Source organism: Suncus etruscus, chromosome 3, assembly GCF_024139225.1.
Source record: "Suncus etruscus isolate mSunEtr1 chromosome 3, mSunEtr1.pri.cur, whole genome shotgun sequence".
Classification (NCBI taxonomy): Eukaryota; Metazoa; Chordata; class Mammalia; order Eulipotyphla; family Soricidae; genus Suncus; species Suncus etruscus.
In genome coordinates, this window is record NC_064850.1 from 34239353 (window position 1) to 34254506 (window position 15154).

The following is a 15154-nucleotide window of genomic DNA, read 5'->3' on the forward strand; positions in this document are numbered from 1 at the left end:
TATCTTCTGCCAGGGGTAGTGAGAGGGGAACAAAGGTCTCCAAGGAAAGAACTTCCAAAGAACTTCTGATGAAACCTTATCTTTGATTGAGTCTCAGTTACTTCCGTTCACAAAATGCACAAATCATGACTTTGCTCACAAGGAGAAAGCAAAGTTGTTACTTCAAGCACTTAAAGGAATCTCAACTTTTGGGATTCAAATTCTAAACATGATCTTTAGAGATAAAATATTTTAGCATCATGGGGCCGGTGAGGTGGCGCTAGATCTGCCTTGCAAGCGCTAGCCAAGGAAGGACCAGGGTTCAATCCCCCCGGTGTCCCACAGGAGTAACCCCTGAGCATCAAATAGGTGTGGCCGATAAAAACAAACAAACAAAAATTTTAGCATCAATTATTTTGCTTTTTTTTTAACAGAATATATATCTTTTTATTTTTTTAATTAACTTATTTATTTGGGGGCCACCTGCAGTGGTGCTCAGGGCTGACTCCTGGCTCTGTATTCAGGTACACTCATGGAGGGCTTGAGGGACCATATGGGAGGCCAGCGATTGAACCCAGCTAGGCTGCTGCAAGGCAAATACCCTCCCCATTGTACTATTGCTCCAGCTCCAGAATATATCATCTCAAGTGAAGAAAGAAATTTGTTCTTCAAATCCCTTCTCTCAAAAAAAAAAAAACAACTTTGGTCTTTTCCTTTAAAATAAACACTTTTAAGGATTCACATTTGTTTGTTTTTATATTTTTATATATTTTGCTTTCTAGTGCCAGGGATAGAGATGTGGGTCTCATATACAAGGTATGCATTTGACCTTTGAATGACATCCTCAGGACCCAAGCAAACAAGAGAGAAAAGTAATTCTTTTTTTTTTTTTTTTGGAGGGGGGTCACACCTGGCAATGCTCAAGGGTACTCCTGGCTCGATGCTCAGAAATCGCTCCTGCAGGCTCGGGGTACCATATGGGATGCTGGGATTTGAACCACATCCCTCTGCATGCAAGGCAAACTCCCTACCTCCATGCTATGTGTCCAGCCCCAGAGAAAAGTAATTCTAAAAAGGCTGAGGGAGCATGCCAGAATGGTGGTGCAAGTGGTAGGGCAATTGCCTCGCATGCACTAACCTAGGACAGACTGCGGTTAGACACCCCCCCCTCTTATAACGGTCCCCCAAGCCAGGAGTGATTTCTGAGAGCATAGCCAGGAATAAGTCAGCAGGTGTGGCCAAAAAAAAAAAGAAAAAATGGGGCTGAAGAGATAGCACGGAGGTAGGGTGTTTGCCTTGCATGCAGAAGGACAGTAGTTAGAATCCCAGCATCCCATATGGTCCCCCAAGTCTGCCAGGAGTGATTTCTGAGCAGGAGTAACCTGCTCAGAGTAACCTCAGGATTTAAAGCCAGGAGTAACCTCTGAGTGCCACTGGGTATGACCCAAAAACAAAAAACAAAAACAAAACAAAAAAGGCTGAGGGAGGTACTATAAAATATGTTAAAATAACAAAAGAAAACAGATCACCAGCAGATAATAGCTTAAGGAGGAATTGTAAGTAAAAAAAAAAAAAAAAAAAAAAAACATAAGAAAAAAAAATCCTCATCAAATGCAGCACCAAAGAGAATGGGCCCTGCTGAAAAGATACTAAGATGTGGTGAGCAACATAAGCAAATGCAATAGAGCTTCACAGAAAATTGAAAAGGACTTCCAAGGAAAGCATGATCAGCATTCTCAAAGAAGAAAGTGCCTCAACCATGTTAGCACTCAATCCATTATATATTTCAAGTTGAGGACAATGGCCCACATACATATTTTTGAAACAGGTAGACAGCTCAAAATAGCAAGATCTATAATCCCTACTAGTGGATAAGTTTCAACTCAGCAGAAAATATGGCTCTAAGTTTAGAGAAATCTTTGATTCCATGTAACTCTAAGAATTAAGACTGAAACCCCAAAAAATGAGGACTGAAGGGATGGTGGGATATGAACATTGTGAATGCAGAAGAGATTTTCCTAGAAATCACCTTGCCTTTACGCATAATAAAATGGCAATCAGAACATTTAGGCAACAATTCACAAGCCTTCTGTGCCCTCAGATTTTATGACTTTACACCTGCATTTCTATCCAACAGTTATGAGACAAAGTAGTTCTTGGGTGCTGTACCCCCAAGTCTGCCTATGTAGGCTGTTGAGGTTGTTTGGACGGTTTTATTGCTATGGTGGGTGGATTTGTCTAATAAAATGAAAGAAGTAACATGAACTAGTCAGTGCTTCAGGGCAAGACAGCTCTCGATCTTTAGAATCTTCTTTGGAGGGAGAATCTGCCAATGATGAATTTAAGGATAGGGAAAACACCTTCAGTCATTCAAACAACAGGTCCCACTGGACCTTTCCCTTTCTCATTGCCTGCTTATAAATAAGTGGGCCTGACATATCAGCTTCTTTCTGGATGATTGTGGGCCTGCACAATGAACTTCCTTCTTGGCCAAATACTATGCAAGCCTTTTCAAAAGTGAGAGGCTTGTCTGAGCATTGTTATTATACCTGCACACCTCTAAAAGCCTCAGCAGTTGACCTTCCTTTCCTTTGTTTTGGGGAAGAGATTTCCACACTGCACAGAAGGCAGTGTGCAGGTTAAGCACTGCTGTTTCCTTGCCTCACTTTATACTTAAACTCAGAGAAAAAGAAAAAGAAAAAACAAAATAAAACAAAAAAACCAACCTAGTCTTTTCTCCAGTTTTAAAAAATCATTTCACAATCATGTATCCTTCATTCTGATTTAGGCATGATGGTGCTAGCAACCCAACACAGATGGGAATTTAATGAGGGCAGGTTTAATCATCCTACCTCAGAAGTATAAGAATTGTGAGCACCTAAACATATTCATTGACAGAGTAAAAATAAGTATGACTTGGTCAGCCTATGAGGTGCTACATTTTAAAGCACTTTGTGGAAATTCTTAAGGATTGAAGATACAAATTATTAATGGGCAAATGAGCTTTTGCTATGACTAGAAATTATTAACCGTATTTAATAAGAACAGTGAGATTTAATATGCGTTATTATCTCTGAACATCTCTGCTTCATCCCTAGTGGCTGAGCAATGTAAAGTTCAGCTTGTTTTAATACTTGGTTTTAGTGACTGTCAGAATCTTCACGAGGACATGCAAATGCAGATGGGGAGGGAATCACAGCCCCAAGTCTCATGGTCTTTTTTTTATCCCAATAAGAAAAAGGTTTGGGGATGGGAGGTTTTGAAAAAGTCTTATTGTATTGCTACTGCTAACTACAATTAAACTAACAAATGCCCTTCTCTCTTGATAGGTTTCACTTGAAAGTTTATTCAAGTGAATAAAATGATATATTTTAAAAATAAAGTGTGATTGGAGCAATAGTACAGTACAGTAGCATTTGCCTTATACACAGCCAACCTGGGTTTTAGCCCTGGCATCCTATATGGTTCTCCAAGCCCACCAGGAGTAATTTCTGAGTACAGAACCACTAGTAAGCCCTGAGCACCCCTGTGAGAGCCCCAAACAAATAACAACTAAATAAAAAAAAAACAGTGATCTAAAGCCACTAAAATTTGGTAGGAATTTTTTTTCTCACCAGGTTAAGATCTTCTAGGGTTAATTTATGGCACATGTAGACGAAACAGATTTTACTAAGTGTCACATATAATTGTCATTTTATTTATTTGGGGGGTGGAGATGGGTCATATTTGGTGATACTCAGGGGCTATTCCAACTCTGAGCTCAGGAGTGCCCCCTGGCAGTGCTGTGGGGACCATATGAAGGAATCAAACTAGGGTTGGCAGGATATAAAGAAAAAAGCTTTAATTCCCTGCACTCTCTCCCCAAGGCATCACTTTCTAAAAGGAATCACATTTCTAAACATCTTTTTTTCTAAAAAAATGATCACCTGGTGGTACTGGATTCTTTACCAAAGCAGTTACTTTCCTTCTTCCTGTTAAATCGTTGCTTCTACCCTAAAGAGCAACATTTAAGTGTATTTTCCCAAACTCTGCAACAGAGCAAGCACTTGCTAAAACGGTTATACTCTTCAAGGTCAGAAAATGGGGTCATTTACCTTTGTGTAAAAAGGAAAGTGGTCACAAAATTCTTCCTCCTCCTGTTTAAGACAATCCAAGGGATAGAAAACAGGGACTCATGTGCTTCAGTCCAACGTTGCTGTTTTGAATGACTTACAGGTCACAGAATGACTGAATGCCCTCAGATGTGCCTAAATTTACCTTCTCTGCCCAAGCGGCCTCCTCAATAACTTGTTTATGAATGATGCAGCAGAGGAATTTTGAAAACCTTGCTGTTTGTATTAGTGAGTGCACTTCCTCCTTTAAATATGGAGTCATTTTCAGGGGGGGTAGAATGATAGTATAGTGGGTAGGGTACTTGCCTTGCACAGGACCAATCAAGGTTGGATTTTCTGTATTCCCTATCCATGTGGTCCCCTGAACTCACCAGGAGTGACCCCTGAGATCAGCAGGTGTGGAGAGAGAGAGAAGGAGGGAGGGAGATAAGGAGGGAGGGAAAGAGACGGAAGGAAGGAAGGAAGGAAGGAAGGAAGGAAGGAAGGAAGGAAGGAAGGAAGGAAGGAAGGAAGGAAGGGAGGGAGGGAGGGAGGGAGGGAGGGAGGGAGGGAGGGAGGGAGGGAGGGAAGGAGGGAGGGAAGGAAGAAAGGAAGGAAGGAAGGAAGGAAGGAAGGAAGGAAGGAAGGAAGGAAGGAAGGAAGGAAGGAAGGAAGGAAGGAAGGAAGGAAGGAAGGAAGGTTGGTTGGTTTTTATTTAATTTCCATTAAAACAGTGTTAGCTTCTGGACAATTTCCATGAAATTCCTTTTTCCCCAAATGAGAATATCTTCCTTGGGAATTAATAGAGATCAATGGCTTTGTTTTTTATTTAAAAAGTAAATGATATTAAAATTAAAATAACACCCCTCCTTCCTCCTCAGTCTGAGAAGCAATAAGGAGGGCACCTGACTGCCCAGAACAAAGAAACCCTTTCTCAGTACCTCTCACTTGTACACAAGCCCTGGGAAGGAAGTTCTGATCACTGGAAAATAAGTGTAAATAATAAAAAGAAAAGAAGGGACTGGCTTCCCTTCCTCCACAACAAGCTGAAATTCAGACTTGGTGTCTGCAGCTTAAGCCACCAGGCCTCAGCAGAGGGGGAAACCAAGTGTTGGGGTGGCCAGAAGGAGAATACAGAAGGGCCTGTTTCAGAGTCCTTAATGGTCCTGGCTGGCTAACCATCCTTGTTATGGTGCTACTTTTTCTGGCTGCTATAAGGAACCTGTCTTCAGACACCTGAATGTCAAGGATGAGGAGCTTAAACCAAGGCAGCCAGAGAAGAGTCATTTCTGCCTTTTCCTCCTGCAAGCCTTGGGGCTACAGTGTACATAGAAACTTTGATCCCATTTGGGTCAGGGTTCTACAAAATCAGCCTGCCACAGATTCCAAGATGCATGGCTGCCAGCCCATGTTGTTGTTGTTATGTTTTTGGTTTTGGTTTTTGGTTTTTGAGTCACACCCGGCAGCACTCAGGGGTTACTCCTGGCTCCATGCTCAGAAATCACTCCTTGCATGCTCAGGGGACCATATGGGATACCAGGATTCAAACCAATGACCTTCTGCATGAAAGGCAAACACCTTACCTCCATGCTATCTCTCCAGCCCCTGTTGTTGTTTTTTTCAGCTGTCAAAACAAATTGCCTTGATATTTATTTGTCTTAATCATATACTGTTACAACATATACTGTTGTTGGGAATATGTAAATCTCAAAATCAAGAAAGCCAAAGCTCAAATTAGATTTCTTCACCTCCCTGAGGCAGATCGAGGATTATAGTTTTCTGGGATTTAGGAAAAATAACTTCTTAATTCCAGTCACTTCAAATAAAAACTCTTCAGATTTGGTGGTATTCAGAGGCTAATCCTGGCTCTCTGCTTAAGGGTCACTCCCTGTGATGCTCAGGGGACTCAGCTCCCCAGCAGGAAAATATGCTCTCAACCTCTTAACTTTTCTCTCTGGCAGAAGAGATACCAGAAACATGAAGGTGGTTTTTCCAGAATGAGGCCTATCCATTGCACTCCAGATGCATAGACCCCTGTGATTTCTCTAAATATGGGAAACTTGACTGCATAATTTGCAGTATTAGAGGTCTGCATTAATGCTCTCCCCTAAAATAAAATTGTAGTTGCCATACTAAAAACCACTTGCTTGGATCTAACCCAAGTTTTATCTCTGCATCCTATATTATCCCCTTTGACTGACAGGAGTGATTCCTAAGCACAGAGCTAAGAGTAACTCCTGAGCATCGCCAGATATTGCCCGTGAAGTATTCTGGCATAAGAACAACTCCAGGCTCCAGGCATAATAGGTTGTCCAACCCCAAAGTCTTTCTCTCAGCCCACAACTTTGAAAGCCAACAAACAATAAAGCAGCATTGTGAGAAGATCCCAGTTCTGAACCCCAGACAAAAAACCACGGAACACTGTGCTGGAGAAAAGGCAGGGCTGGGTATATCACTGTGTCCACACCACACCTGTCTTGGTTCTGATCTGCCAGAGGCACACAGACCTGAAGATGACCTGTCCCCCTTTCTTCCTCTTCCCAGCCCACTGACATCTTTACATGCCTCTCAGGGGTCCGGCCCTCTGTCCACTCTCCAAGCCACTGTTCATTTTCTCTCTAGAATTTCTCTCACTAAAATGTTCTCTCCAACATCACGATAACAGGCTACCAGGAACAGAATGTGCAAAATCAGGAGTGAGTGATCATCAGGGCAGCAAGCAGAAAACCAAGAGAGTTGAGGGGTGCAAAGGGTCAAGATTATAGAGTCTTACCTGAACACCTCAATCACCACCCTCTTTGGCAACTTGGGAGCTACCAGTTCAAATGCTTTTTCGAAATCTTCCAAAGTTAAGTAGCCACGATCTATTTGAGACATAAGGTGGTGGGAAATATACACTGGTGAAGAAATGGATGTTGGAATATTGTATAACAAAATTTAAGAAAATGTTTTTTTTTTTAAATTAACTTTCTTCTAAAGACCCTACAGCCTGAATTCCAGTCATAATACTATGGGGGAAATTTTAGCAAGTATAATTATATAAATAACAATTTATAAACAATTGTAATAATTATTTAGAAGAACAGAGATTAACACTTGAATTTTGTCTGTCAATGGCAATTTGAGAAAAATAGAATCTAAAATCTAGTGGCTGGAGTAGAGCTGGGATATGGCTTTGAGGACTGAGCAGGCTCTGCATGAGGAAGACTATATGATACCCTGAGTACCACCAGAGGTGACCCTGAATCAAGAGTTGCGCCAACAAATAGCCTGGTGAGGCCTAAAACCCAAAACAAAGAATGGAATTAATGACATAGGGAGACAGGGCAAAGGCCTGGAACACGGGCTTTACAAGTAGGAGCTCCAGCACTCTGTGGCCCCCTAGCACCTCCAAGAACAACCTCTGGGCACAGAGCTGGGAGAAGCCACCCAGCACCACCATATGTGACCCAAAAAACAACACAACAAGGGCCTGGAATGATGGCACAACAGGGAGGGCCATCTGCCTTGCATGTAGCCAACAACCCTGATACAATGCCTGAGACCCCAAATGGCCACCTAAGCACTGCCATGAGTTGTGCCTGAGTGCAGAAGCAGGAGTAAGCACCGAGTATGGCCTAAAAATTGGAAGAGAAAAAAAGAGCAAAGAAAAAACTAGTCATGCTCTTCTTCAACACAGCCCTGCTGAGCATAAAAGATGATTTCAGCTTTATCACTGGCTGATGCTGAGTTCCAGGGAAAGACTATCAAGCCATATGCTCCAGATGACAGAGCTCAAGGTTTGGTAAAGTCCCAACACAATTTCTCCCTTGAAATCCACTTTAATTTTGACTTGCTATTAGAACTATATTATCATTTGGGGAACCAGAGTAGCCACTAAGCCACTGAGGCTGGACTCCAGGGTCTTTCCATCCTGGGAAGTGCTCTTTAGGGGTCTGCAGCCCCTTCTCTCTGCCACAGCCAAGGCAGAAAACACTGGGATCCAGTCAGGCAAGGGTCAATTCAGTTCTGGGGGAACAGGAACCCCAATAACACCCACCTTAGTTAATGGCTCATGACTAAAGCCTTACATGACAGTCTTTTGGCTGTCCCTTAGAATGCAGCCATATCATTGCAAACAATCTTGAATGTCAATAATTTAAGACAATGACTAAAGCAATTCATACAGACATCTAAGGTTAAACAGCTTCTGTAACATGATCCTCCAGGTATTCAGATGTACTGTATATATTGTCCCATTCACAGTTCTTTAACAGTCGTTTTTCATACCCAAACACTCAAAAGACACTTACAATGCCTGTCAAAAGCTGTGAAAATGTGTCTTATTTCATTCCGGAAGATTTGAGCTTCCTTCTTTTTCCTTATGATATTTAAAAACTCCTGAAGTGGTAGACCTGAAAGTTAAGTACAAGCACGCAAACATTTTTTTTTTACAAAACCTTTTCTCCTTACATAAAAAAAAACAAACATAAATCCAAAAATGGTAAATAGTACACTAAATTCCTTTGACCTTCATTTTGTTGAGCAATATTTACTCCTAAAAAATAAACCTCTGAAAGGCAGGGAGAGCTAGTACAGCTGGTAAGACACCTGCACACGGGCAGTCTGGGTTCAATCCCTGGCACTATAGATGGTCCCTGAGTCTGGCCAAGACTGATCTCTGAGTACAGAACCAGGAGTAAGCCCTAAGCACTACTGGATGTGGCACCCCAAAACAAAAGCAACAAATATATAAAGTAGGAAAGATTTTTGCTAACTGCTAAGTAGACTCAACATTAGAAACCAATCGCCCAACAGACAAACACTGGTGAAGTTCACTGAGCTTTTCCAGGGGAGAAAGAAATGGTGACCTCAAAAAAGTGCTATGCTCTTCACTCTCCTAGATCTAACATGCCTGAAGCGACTTATTAAACCAGGTCTCATCATGTTTCTTGCCTTCTGTTTCTTTGATCCCTTTTTTCCTACCCAGATGTCATTTCAGCGGGTTTCTTTTCCAACTGGGAGATCCGGGTGAAGAAGTAGTTTCTCAAAAGTCAATACCAATTGCACACCGCAGATAAAGGGCAAGAGAATATTCCATAAACAATGGAGCTGGCAGCGTCCCCAGTCCTGGGTCCACCCCACGACTGTTCTGCAGCCTCAGGCTCTGCTTCCTGTGAGTTTCCTAATAAAAAAGCCCAGCAGGATCATGAGATTGGAGACTCTGCTTACAATGTCTATTAAAATGGATTCTAATGTGATCTTTCTGATAGGTTTAACGTGCGGAGCCAAGAATTTAAACGTTTTCAGTGAACTGAGCCCTAAATCTATAAAAAGAGCGGCTCATTTTTAGAACTCAGGGTTTCTGTGAGAAAAAATGTATCCGTGTTTTAAAAATAGGCCTTTTATCATACAAGAACCATGTGCTAATGGTTAAGAACTTTCACCCTTTTTGTTTTGGTGTGATTACACTGAGCTGTACACCTTTCCTAAAAATAAACCTGGTGGTTTAAAACAAAGGGAATCATTTTCTTCATGTTCCAGGAATTTTCTCATTTGTAGCTAAAGACTTAAAAATGTAGAGATTGAGAAGTAGTAATTCAATGAGCCAAACACATGCTTTGCATGAGAGGGGCCTAAAGTTCGACCTCCAGCCCCACAATGCACTCCTGAGCATTCCTTGGTTACTAGGAAGAACCCCTAAGCAGCAACCCCAAGTACCACTAGATGTAGCCTTCCCACCACTAAGAAAGAAAAGTTTAGACGTTTCAAAAAGTCAGATCTGGGGCCCGAAGAGGTAGCACAGCAGTGTTTGCCTTGAAAGCAGCCGATCCAGGACCAAAGGTGGTTGGTTCGAATCCCGGTGTCCCATATGATTCCCCCATGCCTGCCAGGAGCTATTTCTGAGCAGATAGCCAGGAGTAACCCCTGAGCATAGCCGGGTGTGGCCCAAAATCCAAAAACCAAAAAAAAAAAAAAAAAAAAAAAGTCAGATCTGTATGTTTGTCGATTATCCTTTTGCAACTTCTAAGGACCTACTGTATTCGAGGCACCATAAGAAGTTCTGAAAAAAAAGGGGTGAATGGAGAAGAGACATGATTTCAGTTCCAAGAGAGTTGGGGTGTCCAGCAAGAGAGGAGGTCACCATGCAGGTTCATGTGGCAATGAAACCAAGGACATGGTCACCACACAGGCTATGAACACTAAGGAGCCAATGAACACTAAGGGAGGTGGTTACCACGCAGGCTAGGCTACCAATGAACACCGAGGAAGGAGTTCACCACACAGGCTAAGCAGCCAATAAACACAGAGGAAGGTGGTCAACACACAGCCTCAGAAGCCAATGAACATAGTGGCAGGGAGGGAACAGGGAAGCAATGCTGGCTGCTGCCAGGGCAGCGATGTCCCTACCCCAGAGGAGCTGGGAGTATGTATGGGGCAACTTTTAGAGGAGTAATCTATGAGCTAAGGCCCAGACAAGACAAAACTCCAATGACTAGAGGATGGCAGTGGGAACCCTGGTGCTAGGTCATGGGAACAGGAAATGGGAGAAAAGACAAAAGATCACTATGGTTGGAATAGAGTGAGACTAGACAGGATGATGAGAGAGCTGGAAAGCTTCTTGCTTATGTGGCCACAGAAAGTGAGCAAAGGGGTTGAAGGAAGGGGAAGCAGTGGAGGAGGGCAGCACTTGTCTGACTTGGAGATCCCATTTGTCATCCAGCCATAGCCTCACTCCCATCCAAGTATGCATGCCTTTAGGTTGTCTTCATCACACATGGCCAGGCATTACTCCATCCAAGTCCCCTTTCCCAGGACCAAGAGGTCAGTATTCAGCTGGGTCTTTACATAGTGCAACCACTGCCTAATTGCCTACCTATAAGGTCCAAAACCACCCGTGGCTATATCCATTTCTCTGCTCTTTCAGAGGCTCCAAAAGAGTTCTCACTGTAGCTCCACCTGCTGTCCCAATATCCAAACCTTAAATTACCACCTCACAAAGACCATCCGATTTCATACCCAATGAGAAAGGCACTGCCTGTGTCCACCCCTGGGGTGAAGGAATATGTTCAGAAAATTCTAATTTCAAACCATGTTGGGTCTCATGTGTGCGCTGCTCTGCTAATGACAGTTATCAAAACACTTGGCCATGGTCACACATGGAGATCTGGACAATATCAGGAAGCACGTGGGCCTCTGTGCCTACCTGTGTTGAATTTTCATAGCTTCTATGAAAGAGGCACCACAGATGCCTGGGCATAGCAAGTAGATGAGTCATTAGGAGACTTTTTCATTAGCTGTAGAAAAGTTTCTGCTCCCTAGCACTTCCTTCCTTTTGCTGGTGGTACTGGTGCCACGTCCCAGGATCTCGCACACCGGGGTGCTCACACACAAGCTGGCCTGGGCTCACACTCTGGACTAATGGTTTTCACACATACTTCACAGGAGTCTGTCTGCTCACAAGTATTTGGCTGCTTGCAGGAAGGCATCTGCAGTAGCAACCAGGAACCATGCTCTGTACATGTTGGGGGCACCAGGAATCAAACTCAAGGTCTCCTGCACACAGGGCAGGTGTTTTTAGCCCCAGTGGAAGGTTCTGCTTTCGAAAACAGGAAGGTGTGGTGTGTGGGAATAAAGGATGAGATATTCAGCTTGGCAGGAAGTGGGCTCCCCATTCTTCCCAGTCCAGCAGTGCCCTGGAAATATACCCTAAGAACTGAGGGTTGGGCCTTTTAAGACCACTGGGACCAACAGATCCCTCCATCCTTGATGAGGCGCACCATTTTCTAGACCAGCGGAAATAGTTTCCTCTGATTCATAAACCATCCTTGGCCAAGAGGCCTCTTTTATGTTCTATAATGAGTATCTCTATATTTTTTACTTTCCAAAGTACTTAAGACGTGTGATATAGATATGTCACAGAGAAAGACAGGCCGGGAATGTGTTCTTTCCCACTTGCTTTGTTTTGTTTTTAAGCAGTTCCCTCAGAGGGTAATCATCTTTCACCATGGGGTGGATATATTCAAAGGGCTAACAAAACTATAGAGAATTTTTTTTTCCTTGAAAGTTTCATTATGTATATATTTTTTTATGGTTCACAGTTCTGAGCTTCAGGGTCAGTGCACAGAGAGAAAATCCTCTCGAAAATGAAGTCATCTCGTTTCTGGCCATCACGGGGAGCTTAAATTAGAAACCGCAATAAAAGCTGGGGAAAGTGAAGGAGAAAACAATAAAAATGCCAAGTTATTTAGACTCGAAGTCTGGGCCTGAATTTAGTAGAAAAGGGAGGGTTCATATTCAGTGAGTCACATATTAATATGCCCAGGGATTGAAAATGCCGAGAAATGAGGGTCTCTGAAAGGATTAAAGTGGCCTTTTAAAAGCTACAACACAAGCTTTCTCTACTTTGGGAAATCAAATCCAGATTACGACTTCTAGAGGCCACAGGGGTGGGAGTGGGGAGCAAAACTTCGAGGACTGGAGGTGAAGGGACCCCACCATGGAGACTGTCACAGAAGCTGAGGACAGGGCAGAGTCAGAGGACTACTAAGCTTTAGATATATAAACTTTTTCTTTAACTTTAGCTCTGTTACTGAAGAAAAACATAAACAGTTTATAGTGGAACAGAGAAATCGGAACCATGGTAAACACTTATGTCTATTAAACATGGCCAGAAATTGTTGCTTTTTAAAGTAGGTGCATATCCCACAAGTAACCTTTCAAAGATTCCTCAGTGTTTATATTTTCAAAGCCCATATGTCTGAATCTAGAAAGGTTTTTTATTTTATTTTTTTTTCTTTGAAGGAAAGGGGCTCCTAGACAATGTTTATGATGCTTCCAAGTTTCCAAGACTACTCCAGCAGCTCAAGGAGAAAAAGGGCCCTTGAGGGCTTGGATTTAAGATCTAGGCCACTGTGTTGAACTGTGTATGCCCAGACAGCAGGGCTTTTTCCCCAGGCCAATTCCAGAATTGAAAACTCCCTTCCAGGCAAAATGGTCCTCAGTCCCCTCCCTAGCTCTCAGCCTCTCGACATCCCAGCAGCGCCCTCGTCTGGACACATTCGACAAGAGCTGTACAAAAGGACGCTTTTTGCGGACACCCAGACAGGGTGTCCCAGGAGGACTCAAGTAATGTTGACAGCTTTGCAGATGCAAACGCAGCAACCAGGGGGCTCAAACTCAATTTACCTGGAGGCCGCAGGAGGCAAAGTCGGGGTGATCCTTGAGTGCAAAGTCAGTAGTAAGCCTTGAACATTGGGGGGGGGGTGACCCAAACAACTAAAACAAAAAAAGATTCCTTTAGGGCAGGGCCACAAAATGTTGTACAGAGAGCTGCAAACGGCCCCGCGGGCCACGAGTTTGAGACTCCTGCAGGCAAATTCAGGGTAAAGAGAGGGCTGGTGGAGGGGCAGAGAGACAGTACAGTGGGGAGGGCACTGGCCTTGCACAAGGCTGACCTAGTTCAATTCCCAGAACTACATGTGGCCACCAGGAGATATCCCTGAGCACAAAGCCATGAGTAAAAGCCTGAGCAGCACTAGGTGTGGCCCCCAAATCAAACCAAAACAAAAGAGGAAGTAAGAAGAAATTCAACTATTTGTGGTGGGCAGTAGGTATGTGTATGGGCAGATGAGAACCCCTCCCAGGGTGTGGCATGCAGAGAGCCCTTAGGTGAAGGCACCCAGCTGCTGTGCCAGAGGAGAGTGAAAGCCTTCTCTTTGTTCTCCCAATTTGTAAAGTCCTCAAGGTCTGGTACCCAGGAGAGCTGCATTTCCAGGGGAGAGAAGAGGGCAGCAGGGTAAGTGGTGCCTGGGGCTAAGTTCCACAGTCAAAACTGGCACAGCCAGGCAGAGGCCCATGGCTGCTGCCTGCTGGATCAGTGCTAGTATACACGCTGCACACTGCACAGCCCCTGCACAACGGGGCTGTGGCGGCCTCTCTGAGCCCTGGAGGGTTTCTTCTGAAAGCTTCTGACATCTGCCTGCTGAGTGGCCCCCAATCCCCTTCCACTTGTTACTTCAGAACAGCTCAAGGTCTGAGTCTCTGTTTCCTGTCCTTTCCCATCACTCCACAAAATGTAACCCACAGCCCTTGGAAGGAAATATTTATCTGTGGATGTAGAAACCACCGGGTGCCATGATGAGCATTTCCAGCTACGAGAACGTCCATGGGAAGGCAGCTTTCTGGTTAAAGAAAAGAATAAGTAGGGGGTCAACGGAAACATGAACTCATGAAACAAAACCCTGCTATACCCCCTGGACCAGGTGGTACCCAAACTTACCTAATGTGCAGTCCCCCTTTCACAAAAAGTTGCTCAGCACCCCTGAAATTACACCTTCTTGAAGTGAACAAGCAGAAAGTACCCCATCCCAACTGCTACTTCTCCCCTCTTCCCCCATATATCACTCTGGCAACAAAAAGGAGCATTGCCCACTTGGGGAAAACTGCTAGAGGACCATGGTCCTAGCTGCTTAGGTGGGAGCAGAAAACATCTCTACTAGGTATTTACACTAGAACCAAAAGACTAGAAAAACCAGGGCTGGAGTGATAGTAAGCATAAGATAAGGCATTTGCAAGTGGTTAACCGGCTTTGATCCCTCACATCCTATATGGTCTCTATGAGCCAGAAGTAATTCATAAGTGCAGACCAGGATTCTCCCGAGTACCCCCAGGTGTGGCCAACCACCCCAAAAAAAGACTAGGAAAATCAGCAATTTTCAAGTCTAGAACCCTAGATAACGCAATAGCAAAAGTAGCTTTGCAAGCCTGAGGCTATATGATTCTTAAAATCGCCCACATGCATTATATGTGCAGCTCCACTGTCTGTGGTCACCCAAAGTTGCAACACGGAGGGTTATGAGTGTTCTTGGAGCAAAGGAAACAGCCATGTGCAAGCATACTCAGGTGTGAGACCCTTCATCCCTTTCAGCAAGTCTGCTTGGGACAGGAACGTCCTTGGCCCGTACTCATGTACTGGCAAACAGTAACCCCAATAGGGAATAGAATCAGAATATGCATGAGCACAACTAACAGTGTACAGCCCCAGCAAGCATGTATGTGAGCACTGCAGCCCACCCCTGTGAGCACTACAACAAATTTTGTGG

At 43.8% G+C, this 15154-nt stretch overlaps 1 protein-coding gene and 1 non-coding gene across 2 annotated transcripts in view; one reads left to right on the forward strand and one right to left on the reverse strand.

Moving 5' to 3' along the window:
- EFCAB11 (EF-hand calcium binding domain 11) overlaps window positions 1-15154 on the reverse strand; it is a 189901-nt gene that overhangs the window by 160803 nt on the left and 13944 nt on the right. Inside the window, exons 4-5 of the mRNA XM_049769903.1 lie at window positions 8363-8464; window positions 6844-6934 (exon numbers count right to left, since the gene is read on the reverse strand). Coding sequence (XP_049625860.1) covers window positions 6844-6934; window positions 8363-8464 — 193 coding nt within the window. The remainder of the gene's footprint in view (window positions 1-6843; window positions 6935-8362; window positions 8465-15154) is intronic.
- LOC126005379 (U1 spliceosomal RNA) lies at window positions 6017-6180 on the forward strand. Its single transcript, XR_007494490.1, has one exon. It is a non-coding gene; the product is annotated as a U1 spliceosomal RNA (small nuclear RNA).